The sequence below is a fragment of the Heloderma suspectum genome, chromosome 16 (assembly GCF_057233095.1).
Source record: "Heloderma suspectum isolate Gila_16-S chromosome 16, 16-S_ref, whole genome shotgun sequence".
Taxonomy (NCBI): domain Eukaryota; kingdom Metazoa; phylum Chordata; class Lepidosauria; order Squamata; family Helodermatidae; genus Heloderma; species Heloderma suspectum.
In genome coordinates, this window is record NC_139473.1 from 871744 (window position 1) to 894388 (window position 22645).

The 22645-nt window shown below is 55.4% G+C and overlaps 1 protein-coding gene across 1 annotated transcript in view; it reads right to left on the reverse strand.

Annotated features, from left to right (window-relative positions):
• Positions 1-7634: 7634 nt before the first annotated feature.
• SLC43A2 (solute carrier family 43 member 2) overlaps positions 7635-22645 on the reverse strand; it is a 36909-nt gene continuing 21898 nt past the window's right edge. The window contains exons 10-14 of the mRNA XM_084822667.1: positions 15947-16085; positions 15218-15350; positions 14687-14760; positions 12198-12321; positions 7635-9500 (exon numbers count right to left, since the gene is read on the reverse strand). Coding sequence (XP_084678793.1) covers positions 9339-9500; positions 12198-12321; positions 14687-14760; positions 15218-15350; positions 15947-16085 — 632 coding nt within the window. The 3' untranslated portion in view covers positions 7635-9338. The remainder of the gene's footprint in view (positions 9501-12197; positions 12322-14686; positions 14761-15217; positions 15351-15946; positions 16086-22645) is intronic.

Genomic DNA, 22645 nt, shown 5'->3' on the forward strand with positions numbered 1-22645 from the left:
CCCCACCGACGGACAGCCCGCTCGTTTCTTCCGTGGTTGCCTGGGTGGGAACCCCTTTTGCTGCTGCCGTTGTCGGTCCAGCCCAGCGGTGAGGGCGAGCGCAAGAGGAGCGGGGCGACCCCCCCACCGCCCCTTTTTCTGCGGGGTTGCTGGGCGGAGGCGGCGTTCGCCTGGTCTTATCCGCGGGGCGCGCGTGTATTTGCGCTGCGCGCGGGCTTGTTCGGCTCGGGTTGCTCCGCTTGGCGCCGCAGGCTCGGCCCACGGCGGCGGCAGAGCGCGCCGTCTCGCCTACTGCAGCCCCAAGGCTCTGGCTTGCTGGAAGTGCGAGGGAGGGCGGCCGCCAGCCCATTCCCAGGGGCCGAGCGTGGCTCCGGGAAGGGCCCGCGTTGCTGAGGCCCAGAGAGGCCCTGCCCAGGCTGCAACCCCACTACCGCAAGCGGGGCACGGAGGCGAAATCGTGCACCATGCCTCTGGAGGGTTACGGAAGCTTGTCTCTCTGTGTCTTTGCCCCTGTGGCCCTAAGCTTCTGCGATCTGCGGGAGCTGAGCAGCAGCAGCGCTAGAGCAGAACCTGGCACTTCCTGAGCAGCGAGTGACTGGCCCGGCCCTGCGCCAGAACCGAGGGCACGTGCAGCGTCTCGCTTGAGAAACCCGACGAGGGGCCCGCGCGAACGCCCCTGCGCATTCCATGGAGGCGCTGAGAGCTTCCGGGGGCCAGGCGGGGCAGGCCCCCCCACTGTTCGACCTGCACGCTGCCTGCCTCTGACGTCCGTTGGGCATTCATGCGAACGCTCTTTGCCCAAGCGGGCGCTCCCCTACCCAAGGAGGGGCCCTCGTGGGGCAGCATGCAGAGAGTCCTTCCTCACGCGTGGCCTCAGGCAGCGGGGGGGCCGCAGCCCAACAGGTCCAGTGATGCGTCTGGACGCACTCCGCTAAGCCACTGAGGCTGCTTTGGTGAGCTGGTGGTCCCTGGACAGAGCACTGTTGCTGAAGGCCCCTGGATCAGTCCCTGGCAGCATTTCCACGCAGGGCTGGGAGGCTTCCTGCCTGGAATCCCGGAGAGCTGCTGCTGGCCACAGTTTGACTGGTGACTCGTTCCCAGGTACTTACCATCTCGTATATCTCCCTGATGGGAGACTCTTCTCTTCAAGGTAAAACAGAACTCTCTTCAGTCAAAACCATCACTTTTGTGCAATGCACATTAATGCATGATGACCCCAGCTGACAATTACAAATGTGAAACTGGAAGTATGAACTCCACAATAAGCATTGCACCACCCCAAGTCACGCCCTACATCTCCAGGAGAGTGTCCTCTATGAGATGGAATGGAATCATGTCCGACCCAAAGCCTTCTTTGGGCACAGGACATGGTCAGACATGGCAACCCCATGCCAGTCATAGCCAAAATATGTGGGAAAGGATAAGGAACTGGGTGTTTGCACCCCAAATTGGTTGAACTGAAGTTTCTGGGCCACTTTCAACATTTGGGAAGTTATCAACATGAATAACAGTTGCATCTCTGTCCTGGTAGGGGCTTAGTTGGTATATCAGCCGGACCTGATAAAAGGCACTCCGAGGCCCCCTGTGCCTCTACTGGCAATGATGAGTCCAAGAGCACCCCCAAACTACAGACCACTAGGGGAGTGCAACTCCCCTCCAGAACGGTGAACGCCACTTAACCAGACAGATGAGCCACCCATGAGTGGTCTGGACTGAGTCCCAGTTTATTGGTCCTCACACAATCCATTATCCTGCCTTGGAGCAAGGATCCATCCTCTTCTCCGATGACTGATAAGTTTACTCACGAGCCAACTTTTCTTTCTGTTTCTATAAGCACGTTGAGGAAATTAAGCTCACCAACAAATGAATGGGGCAAACTCCTTACACTCTAAACTCCGTCCTTGAACATGGCCCATTGAGATAAATGGTGCTGTGCCTCAGAAATCCAGAACTGGTGGACAGAGTGGTGAGCATCAGGAGAAAGTTCTGGCTTGGTCCCTACCTTGCCACTGTTGATTGACGGCGGGGGGCCTCCCTCCCTTTCAGAGGGAGTTTGCTTAAGTGAGAGGGGAAGGAATCTTTTGGGGAAGATGCTTAGCTGTACACGCGCTCCCAGCTGTTCTCTGAGGGTTTGCTGTGTGAGCAGGAACCAAGGGGCAAACCCCAGCTGAGATCTTTCAGGACAGCAGCTGCAGGCCCACACAGGGCATTTCGGCTCTGAGGGCCAGCGGCAGGCAAGCCAGCACTCTGTTTGCCCCAGAACCGGGTGTGGTTTCTTTGTTCGCACTGCTTTCTGACAGGGTGTAATCCCTGGGAGAGGCTTTATGCATCATGTTTTTTTCCCACCCTTCTTCCCTGAAGCTCAGGCTTCATGATTCTATCCTCACAATAACCATGGGAAGGAGAGATTAGGCTGGGAGGTGGTGACTGGCCCAAGGTCACCCAGTGAGCTTCGTGGCTGAGTGGGGGCCCAAAATGGGGTCTCCCCCATCCTCGTCTCCTACCCTCAAGCCAGCCTTCCCAACCGGTGCCCTAGCTAATGGTCAGGAATGCTGAGTGTTGTAGTCTACAACATCTGGAAGGAACCAGGTTGGGGAAGGCTGTGATGCAGATGGCAGTAGAGACGTGCTTGTATCTGGAATGTCTATGTTGGTCCATCCTGTTTACAAGCACCAGCCATTAAAATACTGTTCCTGATGTGTCATGTTGTGAAACCGCATGTAAGTGTCAACCTCAGGGTGACAAGCCACTGGCTGGGACATCTGGGTTGTGCCAGTATCACTGAGAAGGGACTATGGTGACATCAGCTGACTCAAGCTTGAATCAGGGCCCCAGCTGCCTCTCTTGCAACACCCAGGCTGTTGCTAGGATATCAGGCCTGTGAGTGAGTAAACAGTGGTTTGGTTAACTACACCTAGTCTGGTATGCACAAGACTTTGACACCACCTTGAGGCGATACGGGGTGTGTGTCCGTCCTCCAGAGTGTCACTGGTACGGGAATTTGCTCATGTAACTCTGTAAATTGCTGTGCCCCTCCTGAAGAAACCCGCTCTGGACCCAACGATATCTGACGACTGCTGCCTGGTTGCGAATACCCTTTTCTTGGGGAAGGGACTTGAAAGAGTTGTGGTCGGGGCAACTGCAAGCGCTCCTGGAAGATGCTGATTACCTAGACCCATTTCAGCCTGGGTTCCAGTCTGGGTCACTCTGAAGACCTTCCGAGAGAGGGGCAGTGGGAGTGCGACCATGTTAATTCTGCTCAGTCTTTCCTCAGCTTTTGAGACCATCGACCATGGCCGGCTCCCTGGGTTGGGCCCCAGAGGCACTGTGTTACCGTGGTCCCATACTACCTGCGGGTCAGTTTCAGAGAGTAACACTGCATAACTATTCCTTGACCCCTTGGCAGTTGAGCTACGGGGTGCCCAGTGTTGTCCAATATCTATATGAAACCGCTGGGAGCAGCCATTAGGGGATTTGGAGCGAAGTGCCATTGATACGCTGATGACACACAGCTCTGTCTCCCTTTCATGGCAGGAGCCTAGAATCTGAACCTGGTGAGACTGTGCAAGTCCTAGATCAGTGTGTGGATTCAATGATGGGCTGGATGAGGGGCAGTAAACTGGAGCTGAATCCTGGCAAGATGGAGACCCTGAACTCAGAAAGAGTTCAGGAGATGGGCTTATTGTCTGTTCTGTGTGCAGAGGGCACACTTGGATTGTCTTTGCCACTAGAGGCCCGTGGCCACAGTAGCTCGGAGTGCCTTCTACCAGCCTCAACTGGCGTCCCAGCTATGGCCTCTCCTGGACAGAGCTAGTTTGGCCACAGTGGCGCAGGGGCTAGTAACCTCAAGACCCAATTGCTGCAACAGACTCTTATGTGGGGCTGCCCTGACCATTGGTCTGGAAGCTGCAGAACGCAGCAGCTTGGCTGTCATCGGGAGTGGCCGCTTTTCAGCATGCAACACCTTTGCTGAGGGAATTTCACTGGCTGCCTTTTTGCCATTGGACCATGTTTAGGGTTTCGTTATTGGTATATAAAGCCCTAAACAACTTGGGGCCAGGATATTTGAGAGAGCGCCTTTCCCCTTACCAGCCTGCCTGGTTACTGCAGTCATCTGGTGGTTCCACATGGACTTGAGGTCTGTTTAGGGTCCACTCAGAGTAGAGCTCCCTCTCTGGAGAATTCTCTGCCAGTTGATGTCAGGTAGATGCCAACATAGCTTTCTTTTTTGGCATCTGCCAAAGGCACTTTTATCTAAACCAGCTTTTTCTGAATGATCAGCCATGGTTTTATTAGTGTAACTTGATTTTTAATACTTTTATTCTTTTGAATGTTGATTTTTTTTCTTTACTGTTCACCACTCTGCAGTCTTTTTTAGATATAGTGTGGTTCATAAATTTTGTAAATAAATATTCTGAGTAGGTTAAAACCTTGCTTTTAAAAAGCAACACAGAATCCCAGTGATGACTATTATCATCGTTGAGGGGATTTTTGACAGCTGAATCTCCTTTTGAAACACAGATTGTGATAAAAGACATTTTGGAGCGCTTTATGGGATTAGATTGGGTGACAAAGACAGTGTCTGTTGCAGCGTAGCCTTCCTTCCTAGCAGGAGTTGCTTCTGTTCAGGGTACCAGCCAGTCATGGGTTTCTGCTTTTCTGTTCCAGTTGGCACGCAACATCTTGTGGCTACTAAGCATGCCCAGCTATCATTGTGCTGATGGGGCAAGGGTGTGTGTTGCCCCTTGGATTGTTTTTAAAGATGTGATGTACTGCTCTGCAAGCCTCCTGGTCAGACGCCTTCCTCTTTTCTTCCTCAGTGGGCCCATTCTGGTTCCATCCCTGTTGGCACTCGGCACCTGAGTTCACTGCGGGAGGGAGTGACAAACAGAAAGCACCAGGCGCCCAGGAATGCTGAGGGCCCTGCACCTGCAGTCAGGAAGGCATTGTGGACGGATCAATTCCAGCCATTGTTGCAGTCATGCCAAGACAGCAGGGGTCAGAGGAAGGTGCAGTCCGGAAGAACCGGCAGGCCTGGGAAGGCGGCAGCAGTGGGCCAAAGGCTGTTGCGGCAGATGCGCGAGCAGGGGCGTGGGCAGCGCCAGGGTGCCAGAACTTGAGCAGGGCAGGGAAAGCGCTTCAGTGGGACCACAGGTTGATGTGTGGGCCTCAGTCCAGTTTTGGACCTGCGCAACTTCGACGCTACCAGCTGGCTTTCTGACAAGAATCCTCCCAACGATATAGACATGTAGGGGTGGGGGCTGTCGCTCAGTGGCAGGGCCCCTGCTGTGCGCGCAGGAAGTCCCAGGTTTGATCCCTGCATCTCCAGGCAGGGCTGGATAAGCCCCTGCCTAAAAGCCTGGAGAGCTGCTGCTGCAGCCACTGTCGACAGCACTGGGCTAGATGGACCAAGGCGGGATCTGACTCAGTCTAAGGCAGCTTCTGGTGTTCTTATGACGAAAGGTAGCCTGTTTGGTGGCTGGAGAACAAATTCCATTAGGAAGCTTTGTTTGGCCTTTGCTGTATGCCATTTCCCCCTCCTCTTCTTCTTGACCATTTATTTCTAGTCTCTGACCTTCCAGCTGCCTGCAGAGATCAATGCTACACCACTGCAGCTGGCCCCCTGCTCAGGCCCTTGGCGCTTAGCTAGTTTTTGAGGCAGGTCTCCTGGTCATGGCTGTGTGTGTGTGTGTGTGTGTGTGTGTGTGTCGGGGGCAGGGCTCGTCCCTTCCCTGAAGATGGGGAGAAGACTGTGCTGAGCGCCACGCATAGGTGTCCTGCCGCAGCCCAGCTCTCTCCTCCCATCTTTTCCTCCCCTGTGCCCTGCCCACTGCGTGACCTGCCCACTGCGTGACCCCACACTTGCCACCCTGGATGCTTTGCAGCAGCACAAAGCCCTGTCTCCAGGCCTTGTCCAACAGCCTCTCAGCCCTGCCAGCCTTCCACCGCTTGGTCTGACCACACAGGGCAGAAGCTACTCACCTTTTGTGTTCCCATGCGAGTTGGTCTTGGGAACAATGCAGACCCTGCCCAACTCCGTGGGAGCCAGCCACCCCTTCTGTGCCAGGCCTGGCCCAGCCACCTCATTTCCCGGTCTGCCTCTGCAGCGGCCTTGCCTTGAAGAGGTCCACCCTGCTGCTTGTGGCACTGTTTCCTGCGGAGAGGGGGACCCCAAAGAGCAAGGGGCAGCTTCCAGGTGAGGCTTTCCTTGCACCATCCCCTGCCTCCTCCATGGAATGTTACAGGGCTTCCAGGCACTGGGGTTTCCACTCGTAACCCTCCCATGTTTAATTCCCACCACTTTTTCCACCGTTTTTCCTACCAGAAAGGAGGAGGAAGTGGGAAAAGCCGCACAAGGCCTTTTGAGTGCCCCCCCCCTTGGGGGCCCCTGGTCTGTCCTCTGGCAGCGCAAGACCTTCCTTCAAGTCTCCCATTAGCTGGATGCTTGGCGTGCAACTGACTGCCCACTCTTCTGTTTTCCCCGGGTCCACCAGCAACCTCCTCTTGGCTCACTTCACCCCCTTGACTGGGCTCCTGGGGCCCCCTCCTTTCCCTCTGGTGCCTCCATGTGCCGTGGCTCAGTGGCAGGGCCCCTTCTTGGCAGGCAAAGGGCCCAGTTCAGTCCCCTTCAGCAGCTCCAGGTAGAGCAGAGAAGAACCTTCTCTGCCTGGATCCCTGGAGAACCTCGGCTGCCTGTCCACACAGGAGTGCGGTGGACCTGTGGTCTGAGCCAGGCAGCTGCTTCCCAGGGGCTCGTGGGCTCTTCTCCCACACGCAAACCAGCCGCCACGTGTGAGCCAGCACTGGCCGCACCAGCCTGGCCTCCACAGGCTTCTGGCCAGAAGAGACGAGGAGAGTCCGGACACCTGCGCTTCGCGGTAGCAGCGGTCTGTCTTTCCCGCCAGCATGTTCCCAGACTTGCCCTTTTCTCCTGGTCGCAGCCATTCAAGCTGAAAGAGCTCTGGCCGGCCCTAGTTAAGCCCCCCCAGCCACCACCTGCAGGACCCTCAGCACTCCCCCACTGCACCTTAATGGAGGAATCCCCGTTAAGCAGGACGAGGCTCTCTGGCATCCTGCCTCTTGATTATTGGCTGTGGAATGAGCATCAGGCACCTCTTGGCAAGCAGCTGGGCCAGCTGAGGACGAAGGCAGCCTTGTGCGGGTGTCGCTTCCGGTGCACTCAGGAGGCGCAACGTGGCCAGCGGCAGCTTTTACGAGGCCAGGAAAGTGAGCGTGTGTGTGTAAGGAGGGCTGCGGCTGGAGGCCCTTGGCTTAGGGGTAGAGCCCCGCTTTGCCCACCGACACTCCCAGGTTCCCTCTCCAGTTGGGAGGAGATGAGAAAGCCCTGTCTCTGGGGGAGACCCTGGAGAGCCACTGGCAAAGAGGGGCCCAGGCTTGGGCGCAGGGTTGCCTCCCTGCCATCTCCAGGGGGCAGGGGCGGGGAAAGCCCCTTCTGTCTCTGCCCAAGATGCCAGAGCACCTCGGTCCATCAGAGCTGACCGCCTGGGCACGCTAGATACAGGGCCTGAGCCGGGAGGAGAGCAGAGAGCTGCTTCCCCCCGTGTTCCCTGAGTGGGGAGGGAAGAGACGCTGGGTGTTTCCGGGAGTAGAAACACAGACAGGCAACACAGAAAGCACTTTTGAGACATTTTATTTATTAAATTTCTAAGACACAAGACAACAGGGATTGTTTTTCAAACCACAGGAAATGTGCCGCCACTGCTGTCACTGCAAGGGCGTCCGCAGCCTCCTGCCCCTGGGGTGACTTCCCAACGCCAGAGGGCGCAACTGCTCCACCAGGCTGCCAAATCAGGATGAAGAACTTGCCGTTTTCCAGCAGCGACTGAGCAGGCGGCACCAGCGGGGCGAGGGGCCATTCCCACGCTGCAGCCCTGCCTTAGTGGGACTTTCTCAAAGAGCAATCGCCCTGGCCTGAGTCATCCCTTTACGGAAAGGCATCCGGAAAAGCCCCAGGGCGGACCCAAGAGGAGCCCGAGGGCGGCTGCGAAGGAGGAGCCCTGGACTTGCAAAAGGTGGCCGAGGTCTGGCCCTGGCCCGCCTCTTCTCCCCTCCCGTCTGGGGGTTGCAGCTGGGGGAGAAAGAGAAGGAATTCCTCGCTGCCTCAGGCCGGCACTTGCTACTGCAGAGGACCGATCCAGGCTGCCCCTCCGAGGGGCCTTCCACGGCCCAACACCAGGCCCCTGCCTCCCCAGGCAGGCCCCGGCATGGTTATTGCTCGACAGAGTCCACTTGGCTGGATGGCGCCCGCTGCTCCGCCCAGCGGACGCACGCCCCCCCGCCACACTCAGTTTAGCAAGCAACCAGCCTCTTGGGTGGGCGCAGAAGCAAAGCCCTCGGAGAGGGGCAGACAGTTGGACTCCAGGCCGGCTGGACTTCCGGACTTGCCGCTTCCTTTGCTTTTGTGGCCAAGCCCCACCCTGCTGTGATGTCTACAGGCCGTGGTCTTCCGTAGCATTAACACAAACAAAAAGCCAACCGCCCAGCACCTGGCAAAAGAGCGGTGGCGGGCTTCGCCCTGTCAAGAGCGCTCCACCTCCTGGGGCAAGACGCACAACAGCCCTCCCCTCCCACGTTCCCCTCCTGGCCTGGGGCAGTGTGCAGGGCTGGGGCACAGCCCCTCTAGGCAGGGCTGTAGCAGACAGAGACCCACTTTTGGCACGCAGAAGAGTCCATACATTCATTTCTGGTCGCAGTGCACTCCTGGCTGCAGAGGCCAGCTTGGGCGCACCTGGCCCACGCTCTCCTCCCGCTGGTTACCAGGAACAATGCGAAGTACAGGCTCACATGAGGAGATTTGCTGCTGGGCCTCAAGAACAGCCCGGGACATATGGCATGCGAGGAGAGGACCTGTGTCCTGCACAGATACAACCAAGCTGTTGTGTCGGGCGAAGCGGAGGAGACCAGAGGCCCTCCTGCAATCAAGGCAACCAGGGAAGAAACGATGGCAAAGTTCGGTTCGTTTCCGTCAGCGAAGCAGGTAACTCCATGTGTGGGACTGCACCTCCTGTGAACGGGGAGCGCCACAGCCCAGCTGAGAAAGTGGACGACGCATTGAACCGTGTGTGCGCGCGCGGGTGTGTGTGTGTGTGTGTGTGTGTGTGTGAGAGAGAGAGAGAGAGAGAGCACTTTGTAGAAAACAGAGCGAGGCCCATGCTGTTGAAAGGAGATGTGAGCAGCCTTCTGGCTCAGGGGAGGCTGCTGTGTGCAAGAACCACAGGCACGGGTGGAGGAGGGCCGGACAGGAGCCGAGGCAGCACCGGGGGCAGTGCAGGGCCCTCGCCGCCCACAGAAGGAGCCCCGCAGTCAGCAAGAATAGCCTAGACAAAGGCTTCCTGGGTAGGCGTGCCATTGATTTTGAGGAACAGTTTGGCATCGTCGCTCTTCTGCTGCTTCTCCAGTTCCAGCCTTCGTCGGTAGCAGACCAAGTAGACGGGCAGGCAGAAGCCCAGCATGCTCACCCCAAGAAGCCCCACGTTGACCTGGCAGGACGGAGAGGACGGAAGCGGAATTAAGGCAGGGAAGGGCCACAGGGGCGGGCTGGGCAACCTGCCCCCCCATCCCCTTGTTGCTTTTCAGCCTGCCTGACCCTCCTGTTCTCAGATTGGCTTCCTGAGGGGTTCCCAGTTCCCAGAGAGCTGCAGCTGCACCTGCACAAAGATGCCCGAGGAACGCAGCAAGCATCCTTCTGCCAAATGTATTTAAATCTGTATTTTAAACTCCTGCACTGCTGCTAGGTTTTATTGTGGTTGCATTGTTATATTGTAGTTTTAATGTTCTATATATTTTAAATTGTTTTATTGTGTGTTGTTTGGTTTTAATTTTTGTGAACCGCCCAGAGAGCTTCGGCTATTGGGTGGTATAGAAATAAATAAATAAATGGCCCAGGACTGAACTGCCAGTCAGTCCCCGGGGGCTCAGGCAGAGAGAGAGGGTCTTCCCCATTACCGGCTCCCGGAGAGCCTTCAACAGGAGATGCTGGGGCGGAACGTGGGCATTGCACACGCAAAGCTGAACTATGACCCCTGCCCTCTGCACTCCCCCTGCCCCAGTCCGGCCAGGAAAGTGGCCAATATGAGGGGCTGCAGCTGTGTGTGTGGGGAGGGGTTCTCATTGTTCGAAGTCCTTCCCCCCCCAAAGCTGTGTTTACCCACACAAACCCGATGTACATACGTAATAGGAGTGCCAGGTGCTATGCCTCACACATCCATTTGAAACTCTCTTCCACTTCAGATTTGAGGGTCGGGGGAGAAGCTGTTGAAGCCGGCAGAGAAACAAAGGGCCCCGACACCCTTTCCCAAAGCTATCTGGCCAGGGCAGAGCGGCCGGTCCGCCCTCCCCTCAGGATTCTCTGCTGGGTTACAGCTGGCTGGCAAGCCAGCCAAGAGCGGGCCTTCTCAGAAAGGCGGAAGCCCCCTCCCCTCGCTTCGGCACAGGCCCGGGAGGGGGAGATGCTTCTGGTCTCCCACAACCCCCCGTAGGACGGGCTCAGAGGTGCGGCCACACAGCAGCTGCACCCTGCAGCTGGCCAGCTGCTGCAAGGACTCTCCTGCTCCACCCCACCAGCACACCACGCGTCTCCCCACTTAGCCTCTGGCTCCCGAGAAGGAGGGGGTTCCTGCGCAGTTCCCCCCGCCCCCGGTTGCTGGCACAGTCGAGCAGTTTCTGTGCAAAAATGCTGTTGGAAATCGTCTCCCCTCAAGGAGCACGAGGAAGAATTCCTCCGTGGCAGGCTCCTGCCGAGCGGCGCAGCTCCTGCCAGCGCCCTTCGCAAGCGTCACTCTGGCAATGCTCCGCTCCACTCCCCACACCCCCCGCCCTGATTTGGGGGCTGGCGCACCGGGAGGGCTCCACGCTCCAGCCCTCCGCTGCTCCCAGAGCGGTGCCAGGTGATCTGCTGGGTAAACAAGAACAACGTGGTCTCTGGGAGCCCAGCCAAGAACACGGCAGGCGGGGCCAGGCGGCCCCAGCCGTTCTCAGCGCATCGCAGCATGACCAGACAGCCTCAGAGCAGCCCTCGATGTCGTGTGACAGCTGCAGCAAAGGAAAGCCTCCTCACCGTGCGTCAGAAGCTCACACGGCTATTGCAGCAGCTTTGGTGGATGAGGGACCGCCTGTGGCCTCTAGTCCCCAAAACCTGCCACAGTAATAAATCTGGCCATCTTTCAGATGTCACAAGACCCTCCGCTATTTTTGAAAGAATGCTGCCTTCCCCAGGGGCAGAGAAGAGCTGCCAGACTGGCTCAGGATCCCACTATCACCACCACTGAGGGTCGTGGTCAGGCTAGGGCACCACGGGGCACCCCCAGAACAGTGCACTCCTTTTGCGTCAGCCCACCGGCCAGAAGGGATATCTGTGGGGTCGCTCCCAGAGGCAACTCAGCTGCCCCTTCTCCCAGTGGCTTTGCACACAGCCAGGCCAGCTCCCCACGTGTGCATGCTCAGGCAGGCCACACAATGCTGAGGCAAGGAGTGCTGCAGAGAGGACCAGCACGGAAAGGGCTCAAGGGAACCCCCCACACACATGTGCCTTCTGCCTGTACTGACCAACGTGGGCCCAAACGTAAGGACAGCCACGTGTCTCCCCCGCCACTGTCTTTTAAAAACTACCACAGAGCTCTGCTACAAATATGTGCAGAACCACACCCCAGACAAGGGTCTCCTTCATCCACTTAAACATCCACTTAAAGCTGGTTTATCTCCAGCTGTTTCCCCACTTAAAATCATGCCTCCCCCATGACCTCTTTCTTCTGCAGAAGAAGATACCTGTGGGAAGAAGAGGAGCGGGGGGGGGGGGGAGGCATAATTTTGAGCAGAGAAACAGCTGGAGGGGAAAGAGTCCACCCCCCTGCTAAGTTCTTCCTCTGTTCAAAAAAAGATTCCCAAGGCTACTTTTTAATTAAAAGAAAAAGTCTGGGAGAAATAATAGCGGTTGTGCTTCACAGCTGGTGTGGCCCATGGTGTTGTATATACAGAGCCTCTTCCAGGTCTTGGTGAATCCTTCTTGAACTCCACTGTGTAACCCTAAACCCTGTTCACAACAACCCACTGTGGCAAGGAGTCCCGCAGGCTGACCGTTGGCCATTGCATTCTCTGCCAGCTTCCTCCTTCCTGCATTGTAAGGAAGGAAGCTGCCTGGATCCACCCACCAGCCGCCACAAGGCCATGGCATCACTTACCCAGAGGGGGTCTCCTTCCAGGGGCCCCATCATGGCCAGGAAGAGGGGCTGCTGCAGGAGGGCGAAGAGAGCGCTGACAAGAGACTGCAGCCCTGTTAAGCTGCCAAACTGCGTGGAGGGGTAGCTGTTAAGAAAAGGACAGGTGGGGTGAGAGGAGGCATTGGGCATATGACAGCCATGGTCTGCAGCCGCTCACATCAAGCCCTCCCTCCGCCCACTCCCACTCCTACCCCCATGCAAGGGAATGAAGGAATTTCTCTGTTCATGTGCGTGGGGGGAGAAAAAGCCCCCCAAAATTTCCAAAAAATAGCTGGGGGGGGGGGAGAGAGAGAGAGAGAGAGAGAGAGAAAGAAAGAAAAGAAAGAAAGAAAGAAAGAAAGAAAGAAAGAAAGAAAGAAAGAAAGAAACCGGGGGGGGAGAGAGAGAGAGAGAGAAACCAGAGAGAGAAGAAAGAACAGCCAGAGAGAGAGAGAGGAGTCAGAGCAGTGTGAGGAGCGAAAGAGAGAAAAGCGCACAGGCTCGTGCAACACAAACACAGGTAAGGGGGCACGCCTAACATTTTTGTGATTGGCTGCTGTAGGGGCAGGGGGCCATTTGTAGTAGTGCCCAGGGTACTTTTTCAAAATGCCAGATATGCCCACTTGCCCAAAAAGGCTGGAGACCTCTGCCCTAAATTTGTACGGCGAGCCTGGCCAGCTCAGACCACGGAGGGTCTGTTTAGTCAGGTGCCATCAGGCAGCCACAAAAGGAGGGCATAATTTTGCCTCCCACCCCAGCCGTGGGCACACAGAAGCAGGGTGCCTTGGCACACGCGGCCTCTGCGGCAGCCACAGCTAAGAGTGGCCAACCAGACTCCTCTCCCTGCCTTGGGCGTTTCTCGGCGCCCAGGCTGCTCCAGGCATCCAAGCCAGCGGTGCTTCCCACGGCAGTAGAGCGAACGCCGGGCGTTCATTTTGCATCCTGCTCCGATTCGCCTTCCCACAGTGAGAGCGCGCCAGCCGCTCTTGCCCTGGCCAGGCACAGCCAGGGCTCTCCAGGGGGCAGGGGGGGTGGGGTGGGGATTCTGAGGACCCAGGAGGGAGCTGTGCTGAAGTCGGTAGGGCCCAGGCTGCTCACTCCGCTGCCTCAGCTTGGCAAGTCTGGGGTGGGAAGTGACCACAGATTGTTTTGGTGCAGTCTAAGCACACAAAAAAAGGGCGGGGACGCTTGTGCTGCTTTTGAGGCAAAAGCGAAAATCACTCTGCATCCTGGCGGCCTATGGAGGACCTGGCCTCACCTTCCGCAAATTGCACGGAAGGCTGACGCGCACGCACTCGCCTGGTGTAGTGGGCACAAGAGAATCCTTCTCCGTGAAGTATTCCGAGCGTTCCCCGGTATCTCTGGGGAGGCCATAGTGTAAAATCCTATCGGAGTCCGTGAGCAGGGCCAGGTTGCTCACATCCCACCCTTGAGATGGAAGTGGGTCAGAGTGATGTCAGCCCCGCCTGCCAAGTTAGCCGTCTGCTCAGGGTTACAGCGAGGCCTGCAATCCTCAGCACACTTAGCTTGGAAGCAAGACCCAGAGAAAGCACGGGGTGCTTCTGAACAGGCAAGCACAGCCCAGGCCACACTACATCCCTCGGCTTCCTCCTCGAAGCATGCCTGGGCACGAAGGGGCCCAGGAGGAATGCCCCCGCCAAGCAAGCGTTCCCTGCGGGAGGACAAACACGCTCCCCTAACAGGTGGAACAGCATCACTGGCTGCCAAGGGCTGAGTGCTGGGAACACGAGGGAAAGCAGGAGCCTGGGAAAGGAGGCCCGAGTGCGCCGTCCTCCTCCTGCCATTGAGCAAGGTTTCGTTTGAGGAGCAAGAGAGCTGGAGCTGGTCCAGCACCCTCATCGATGGCTTGCTAACCTATTTCTTAACACACACATGGCAAGAAGAGCGCTACTCAGTTCAAACAGCTTGCAGCTGCTGAAACTGGGTCTCGCTCCTGAATGCACCCGGCATGTCTGGCAGGCAAGGACACTGCAGAGAGGAGGAGGAAGCAAAACTAACCACAGGGCCTGCCGAGGGACTCTGGCCAAGCTGGGGCTCTCCAGACAAGCAAGCACACACCAGAAAACAACATGGGTGGAGAGGCAGAGAGCAGCATCTGGCTGGCGTGAGAGCTCAGAGCAAAGGGCTGTGCCCGTTATTAGGAAATTGTTTTCCTCCAGAAAGGAGCACTGTGGCAGAAGCCAAGGGTGTCATCGGGTTTAGATCAGATAAAGAAGATAAAAGCATGTGGGTCATGTTCCCCGCACAACTCTTGAGCAATGCCCGGTGCAACAGGCCAAAATCCAGGATCTACAACTGCTAATCAGTTAATCCAGGAAAACATGACCCAGAAGTTGGGTAAAATGGGCACATCCTGGCTTGGAACCAGATGCCCTGTAAACAAAATGCTGGCAGCAAACCACAAACGGGAGCTCGGGGAAACAGCCCATGGAGGGTGGTGCTGGGCTTACACAGCTGCGTAGAGGCCGCCCATGGCAGAGTGGATGAACCCTCTCACGATCGTGTGCAAGATGAAGGAAAGGATCTGGAAAAGAAAGACACGCAGCCCAGGACAGTTGGCACGGGACAGATTCCAGAACTGTTCTCCTGTGTGTGCGCACGCAACCCCCAGCACTGCCTCCCTCAAACACAACAGCCTCTTTGACGCTCCTCACAGCAGCGGGCACCCTGTCTCCTGTCCAGGCAGAAGGGCCCTTCCATCTGCAGGCACCACAGACGCACTCGTGGATGGAGCCCTGGGCAGTTTGGGCCAGTCAGACCTGGGGCGGGGTGTTGAAGGGCCGCCTTCTCCACACCGGCCGAGGACTTGGGAGCCACCGGCAAGATCCCGCTCAGGAGACACACCCACCCACTGGGCTGCAGGGACACTGGGGCGAGCCCCACCGCACCTCGCAGTCTGACGCTGGCCTGTGCTGTGTTTCCCAGGGTGGCTCCCTCAGCCGAGCCTTCTGCCTGCAGCCACCTTCCCCCGAAGTACTCACTTGCAAAGGCAGGCTGGGGATCAGGCAGGTGACCCCAAAGCCCACCAACAGGAGGTTGGTGAACACAAAGGCCCTGGTGGCATTCGTAATCTTCTGGATCTGCCGGTCGCGGCGTTTCTTTTTCTTGCCGCCCCTAGAGAGAAAGAGAACAGCAGGCACAGAGATGTCATGCAGGGTGTGCAACGGCAACAGCTGCCCGACCTCTGAGCTACGCAAGGGAAGGAGGGGGGACCCCTCTAATCATGGCCCAAGCTCCTGCCTCTGCTGCCCAGCAGAAAAGGCCGGGGGCACACCGGTCCTGTCTGGGGTATCCACCACTTGGCCTAGGAGGAGGACCACGCCGGCTCTCCCTCAATCCACTCCTCCAGACACGCAGGCTCTGCAAGGATCCTTTCCCCCGTGAGGGTGGCCGCTCGCGCTGGCCAGCTGTCCCTTGAACCATTCTGCCCAGGCAAGCCGCCCGCCTCCACCCACAGCCTCTCCTCATTCCTATGGCAGTGGGGAATTAGGGAGCTCGCCAGGACGCGAGGGCCCCGACAGTGACCGGCGGCACCTCCGCCTCCCCTTCCAGTTGGGCCAGCACACCCGGCAGCGACCCCCCTGGGGCCGCCTGTCCCGGGAACGGCCTCTCCTCTGCCGGGCTCAGCACACTCCTCTGCCACGGGAGCTGGCGGACAAAGCTTCCTCCCCGCCCAAGCGGCTTGGCTGGAGCCTAGAGGAGCAACCTACCGGCAGGCCTCCGCTTCGTCCGCCTCTTCGGGGCCATCGTCGCACTCCTTCAGCTTCCAGTCCATGATATATCCTATCACTGGGGCTGTCACCAGGCAAAGCAGCTGCAGGACGCCGAAGATGGAGGAGTAAAGGCCCACTGGAGGGGGAAGTGGAAGGGCACGGTCAGCGCAGGGGAACCCCGGCACTGCCAGCCCAGCCCCTCCTAGGGGGGCTCAGAGAACCCTGGCGTGCCAGCAGAAAGCTCAGCAGGTCTGCGGGGAGAGAGCAGGGAAGGCTGTGGGCCCACGGCGCGCTTGGGCCAGAAACACCCCGGGCACAGCTCCCTTTCAAAGGCCTTGGCGGATGGCTGTCTTCTGGCCAGGGGTGACCAGGGCAAGCATCATAAACATTCTGAAATGGGGCAGGCACGTGCACACTCACTCACACATTCTGTTCTAGGGAGGCTACCAGTTGATACCTGGGCCCACAGGCGCTCCCCAAATGCAGAGGAAGGGACACCCACCAGGAGCGGCCTTCCTGAGATGTACCCCTACTCTCCCTCCCTTCCCTGCCCAGAGGACGTCTATGCAAAATCACCCCTCAGATGCCTGTACAGCCAGGACGAGGCCACCACCAGACACACCTCTGGCAGCGTTCAGCCTACAAAAGGCAGTTCCAGGGGCCGCACACAAAATGGGGGGGCTGAAGGACTTGGCCAGTGCCCTACAGAGGCACCCACCCCTACTCTCCGTGCACTTCCTTCCCGGAGTGGTGCTAGGCCAACCTCGCTTTGACCCCAAGGGGAACCCCAGGGTCCAGTGGTAGAACTCAGCAGGCACCGTTACAGCACACAAGGGATCCTGCAGGGTTGCCCCTCCCCCCATCTGCACACATGCACCTTTGCAATCTCTCATTCACCTACACAAATCCCAGCCTCTTGCTGCTTTCTAAATAAACACTGTGCTTGTTTGATTGCTTCTCTGTTTCCCGCCTCCCAGCTGAGCAGAGCAGAGCAGAGCAGAGCAGAGCAGAGCAGAGCAGAGCAAGCTGCTCCAGCTGGTCCAAGGACTACAGAAGCAGGCAAGCTCCCAGAGAGCGAGCGACCAGAGTGAGCGGACAGGGGGAGCAAACAGGAGTTGGCCAGGGGAGTTCAGTGGGGGAGGCCCCCAACATTTTTTTATTATTTTTTCATTTTCATTTTCATTTATTTATTTATTTATTTTTACTAACTTTTTTTCATTTATTTGTCTTGCAGCACACACTTCCACACCAGTGGGACTCTGCTTTTAACCTCTACTGAGTAGAGGAGCAGGCACAGGCTAGTCTAGAACAATCACAAAGCTAGACACAAAACGGGAAAAGAGGCAATGGAAGGACAGGACTCTCCAGTGGTGGTGGCCTGCAAGGCCTGTGCCATGTTCGCTTTCTTGCCTGAGAACAACATGGCCCACACCTGCAACAAGTGCAAGCTGATCACGCTGCTGGAGGAAAAAGTAAGCGGACTGGAGCGGCGACTGTCGACCCTCCGGAATAAGAGAACACGGAGAATTCTTGGACAGAATAGGGGAACTACAGCAGCAAAGGGAAGACCAGAAGCTTGAAGAGCAACAGCAAGATGAGGCAGTGGGAAATGCTGAGGTGAAGAAAAATGGAGTAGAGAATACCCCTTGGAAAAGGGTGACAGTTAGGAGAAGAAGAACTAGACGCCACTCTGCACCAGTGGAAGCAGTGGTGCTGTGGAACCAATTCCAGGTACTTGCGGATGAGACTGGAGGACAGCCTGCAGAGGAAGAATCACAGGGGAACCGACATGAGAGCGAGCAAGAGGCTGAAGGTCAGTCAAATAGAGGCGATGAAACCCAGCCCTTCAACAAGGAGAAGAGAAGAGTGGTAGTAGTGGGAGACTCCTTGCTACGTGGGATCGAGACCCAAGTATGTCGCGAAGACCCGTGGACTCGCCAGGTATGTTGTCTCCTGGGAGGACGGATTAGAGATGTGACTGAAAGGTTGCCTGCACCCATAAAGCCCACTGACAGGGATCCCTTTCTTCTCATCCATGTGGGAACAAATGACACCGCCAAGCGGAGCTACAAAGAGATCACGTCAGACTCTGAAGCTCTGGGAAGGAAACTCAAGAACTTTGGGGCCCAGATAGTTTTCTCATCCATCCTTCCAGTAGTTAGAAGAGGGACAGAAAGGGAACGAAAAATACTCCAGGTGAATGACTGGCTACGAAGGTGGTGCCGACGAGAGAGATTTGGATTCTTGGACCACAGGCTATACTTCCTGGAAGATGGGCTGCTGGCAAGGGACAGGTTGCACCTCACAAAGGATGGGAAGAATGTGTTTGGCCACTGCATGAAGAACTTCATCAGGAGGGCTTTAAACTGAATCCTACGGGGAAGGGAGATGTAATGTTGGGGGTAACAATGGACGTAGGCGCATGCACTGCAATGGAGAGAACAGCTCTGATAGCGCCCAATAATAGTCCTCAGACACATAGAATCATAGACTCATAGAATCATAGAATAGTAGGGTTGGAAGGGGCCTACAAGGCCATCGCGTCCAACCCCCTGCTCAATGCAGGAATCCAAGTCAGAGCATCCCTGGCAGAGGGCTGTCCAGCCTCGTCTTGAAGGCCTCCAGTGTGGGAGAGCCCACCACCTCCCCAGGCAATTGGTTCCATTGTCGTATTGCTCTGACACTCAGGAATTTTTTCCTGATGTTCAGCCGGAATCTGGCTTCCTGTCACTTGAGCCCATGATTCCGTGTCCTGCACTCTGGGATGATGAAGAAGAGATCCTGGCCTTCTTCTCTGTGACAACCTTTCAAGTACTTGAAGAGTGCTATCATATCTCCCCTCAGTCTTCTCTTCTCAAGGCTAAACATGCCCAGTTCTTTCAGTCTCTCTTCATAGGGCTTTGTTTCCAGTCCCCTGATCATCTTTGTTGCCCTCCTCTGAACCCTCCCCAGTTTGTCTGCATCCTTCTTAAACTGTGGTGCCCAGACCTGGACACAGTACTCCAGATGAGGCCTAACCAGTGCTGAGTAGAGGGGAACTAGTACTTCCCGGGATTTGGAAGCGATGCTTCTATGAATGCAGCCCAAAATAGCATTTGCCTTTTTTGCAGCCACATCACATTGTTGGCTCATATTCAGCTTGTGATCGACAACAATTCCAAGATCCTTCTCGCTCGTAGTGTGGTTGAGCCACGTATCCCCCATCTTGTAACTGTGCATTTGGTTTCTTTTTCCTAGGTGCAGAACTTGGCATTTGTCCCTATTAAATGCCATTCTGTTGTTTGTAGGAAGAAAGCCAGACTATGAAGCACATGGTCTTCGATGTCTATATACTAATGCCCAGAGTATGGGAAACAAACAGAACGAACTTGAAATCTTAATACAGGAGGAAAATTATGACTTGATAGGTGTAACTGAGACTTGGTGGGATGACTCTCATGACTGGAATACAGCAATTGAAGGATATAACTTGTTCCAAAAGAACAGGAGGAACAGAAAGGGGGGTGGGGTTGCACTGTATGTGAAAAATACATATCTCTGCACAGAAATACAGGAGGATGTGCTTGGTAGCCCCATCGAGAGCATCTGGATCAAAATAAATGCAGCAACGAATAAAAGGAACCTGGTGGTCGGAGTCTACTACTGGCCACCCAATCAAGGAGAAGACGAGGATGAAACTTTTGAAAAGCAAATAGCCAGTGTTTTAAGGAAGCATGATGTAGTCATAATGGGGGACTTCAATTTCCCCAATATTTGTTGGGAGACAAATTCTGCAAAACATGGCCCCTCCAGGAAATTCCTGACTTGTGTGGCGGATAACTTCCTCCTACAGAAAGTAGAGGAAGGAACTAGAGGATCGGCTATCCTTCACTTGATCCTAACCAACAGAGATGACTTAGTGGATAAAGTAGCAGTTACAGGAACTCTGGGGGAAAGTGACCATGTTGCACTTGAGTTCTTGGTTCTAAGGGAAGCAAAAGCCGAGTGTAGTCCAACGCGTACCCTGGATTTGAGGAAAGCTGATTTTCATAAACTCAGAACAATGATCAGTAAGGTCCCGTGGCAAGCAACACTAACGAGAAAAGGAGTCCGAGATGGGTGGGAGCTTTTAAAAAAGGAAATTCTCAAGGCACATTCACAAACAATTCCAACACGAAGAAAAGGTGGAAGACAACAGAAGAAACCAATGTGGCTTCACAAAACGCTTAGGGATGACCTGAAAACAAAAAAGGACACATATAGGAAGTGGAAAGAAGGCCAAGTAACAAAGGAAGAGTACAGGTGGGTAGCACAGAATTGCAGGGATGGTGTCAGGAAGGCTAAAGCTGAGAACGAGCTGAGGTTAGCGAGGGATGCTAAAAACAACAAAAAGGCTTTCTTCAGCTACGTGCATAGTAAAAGGCAGAGGAAAGAAATGGTGGTTCAGCTATTAAATAAGGATGGCAAGACGATAACAGATGACAAAGAAAAGACAGAAGTGCTCAATTCCTACTTTGGCTCAGTCTTCTCCCAAAAGAGGGTCTATGACCCTCCTGGCAAATCATAGAATCATAGAATAGTAGGGTTGGAAGGGGCCTACAAGGCCATCGAGTCCAACCCCCAACTTCAAAGGTGAAGTACAGGCTGAAGGGGCAGGATTGTAGCTTGAGATCGATAGGCATATGGTCAAGGAACACCTATTTACTTTGAATGAGTTCAAATCTCCAGGGCCAGATGAGCTGCACCCTAGAGTAATAAAGGAACTGGCAGGAGAACTCTCAGAACCGCTGTCTATTCTCTTTGAGAAATCATGGAGGACGGGGGAAGTGCCAGATGACTGGAGGAGGGCTAATGTGGTCCCCATGTTCAAAAAGGGTAAAAAGGAGGAACCTGGGAACTACAGACCAGTTAGTCTGACATCAATCCCTGGGAAAATTCTGGAGCAGATGATAAAGCAATCCATCTGGAAGCACCTTGAAAACAATGCAGTGATTACTTGAAGCCAACATGGATTTGTCAAAAACAAGTCCTGCCAGACGATTCTGATCTCATTTTTTGATCAAGTAACCTCCCTTGTCCACAGCATTCCCACAGTCCACATCATATACCTCGACTTCAGCAAAGCTTTCAACAAAGTGCCCCATGATCTCCTGATGAGCAAACTAGCTCAAAGTGGGCTAGATGAAACAACGGTCCGGTGGATCCACAGTTGGCTACAGAATCGGACTCAAAGAGTGCTTATCAATGGGACCTTCTCAGACTGGGGAGAGGTAACGAGTGGGGTACCGCAGGGCTCAGTCCTGGGCCCAGTGCTCTTCAACATTTGTATTAATGACTTGGAGGAGGAGGTGCAGGGAATGCTGATCAAATTTGCAGATGACACAAAATTGGGCGGGATAGCTAATACTTTGGAAGACAGAAACAAAATTCAAAGTGATCTGCATGGACTGGAGCGCTGGGCAGAAAACAACAGAATGACATTTAATAGGGACAAATGCCAAGTTCTGCACCTAGGAAAAAGAAACCAAATGCACAGTTACAAGATGGGGGATACGTGGCTCAACAACACTACAAGTGAGAAGGATCTTGGAATTGTTGTCGATCACAAGCTGAAGATGAGCCAACAATGTGATGTGGCTGCAAAAAAGGCAAATGCTATTTTGGGCTGCATTAATAGAAGAAAAGCTTCCAAATCCCGGGAAGTACTAGTTCCCCTCTACTCAGCACTGGTTAGGCCTCATCTGGAGTACTGTGTCCAGTTCTGGGCACCACACTTTAAGAAGGATGCAGACAAACTGGGGAGGGTTCAGAGGAGGGCAACAAAGATGATCAGGGGACTGGAAACAAAGCCCTAGGAGGGACTGAAAGAATTGGGCATGTTTAGCCTTGAGAAGAGAAGACTGAGGGGAGATATGATAGCGCTCTTCAAGTCCTTGAAAGGTTGTCACAGAGAAGAAGGCCAGGATCTCTTCTTGATCATCCCAGAGTGCAGGACACGGAATAATGGGCTCAAGTTACAGGAAGCCAGATTCCGGCTGAACATCAGGAAAAACTTCCTGACTGTTAGAGCAATACGACCATGGAACCGATTCCCTTGGGAGGTGGTGGGCTCTCCCACACTGGAGGCCTTCAAGACGAGGCTGGACAGCCATCTGTCAGGGATGCTCTGACTTGGATTCCTGCAATGAGCAGGGGGTTGGACTCGATGGCCTTGTAGGCCCCTTCCAGCCCTACTATTCTATGATGCTATGATTCCTTCGGGGAGTGTTGGTGAAAGGCAGAGCCTGAGGACACTCGCTGCTGCAGGGGAAACTGGTGGCGCTGGTGACGCCCAGGGGGCCCACTTCACGCCGGCTTCCAGAAGCGGGAGGGCCCATGGCAGGGACAGAGAAGGGCCTGCAGTGAAGTTCCACCTGGAGGCGCAAGCTAGTTGGAGGGCTCCACAGAAAAGCACACTCAGAAACAAGCAGCAGTGCCCTGAGTGCGGAAGAAGGACCGTGGCTCTAGTCACCCGAAGGAGGCCGGGCAGGCAGGACCACCCTACTGAGCTGGTGGGAACAGCTCCTCAGCCAGAGACCGGGGGGGGGGGGTAGAAGCACCACCAAGCCCCTGGCAGGCCCACTTCCCTTCCCCAGCACCTCCCTGTTGTTTTTCATAAAAGTGCCTCTCGATTTGTCTGCTTCACAGATTCCAGATTTAACAAGCCCAAACTGGATC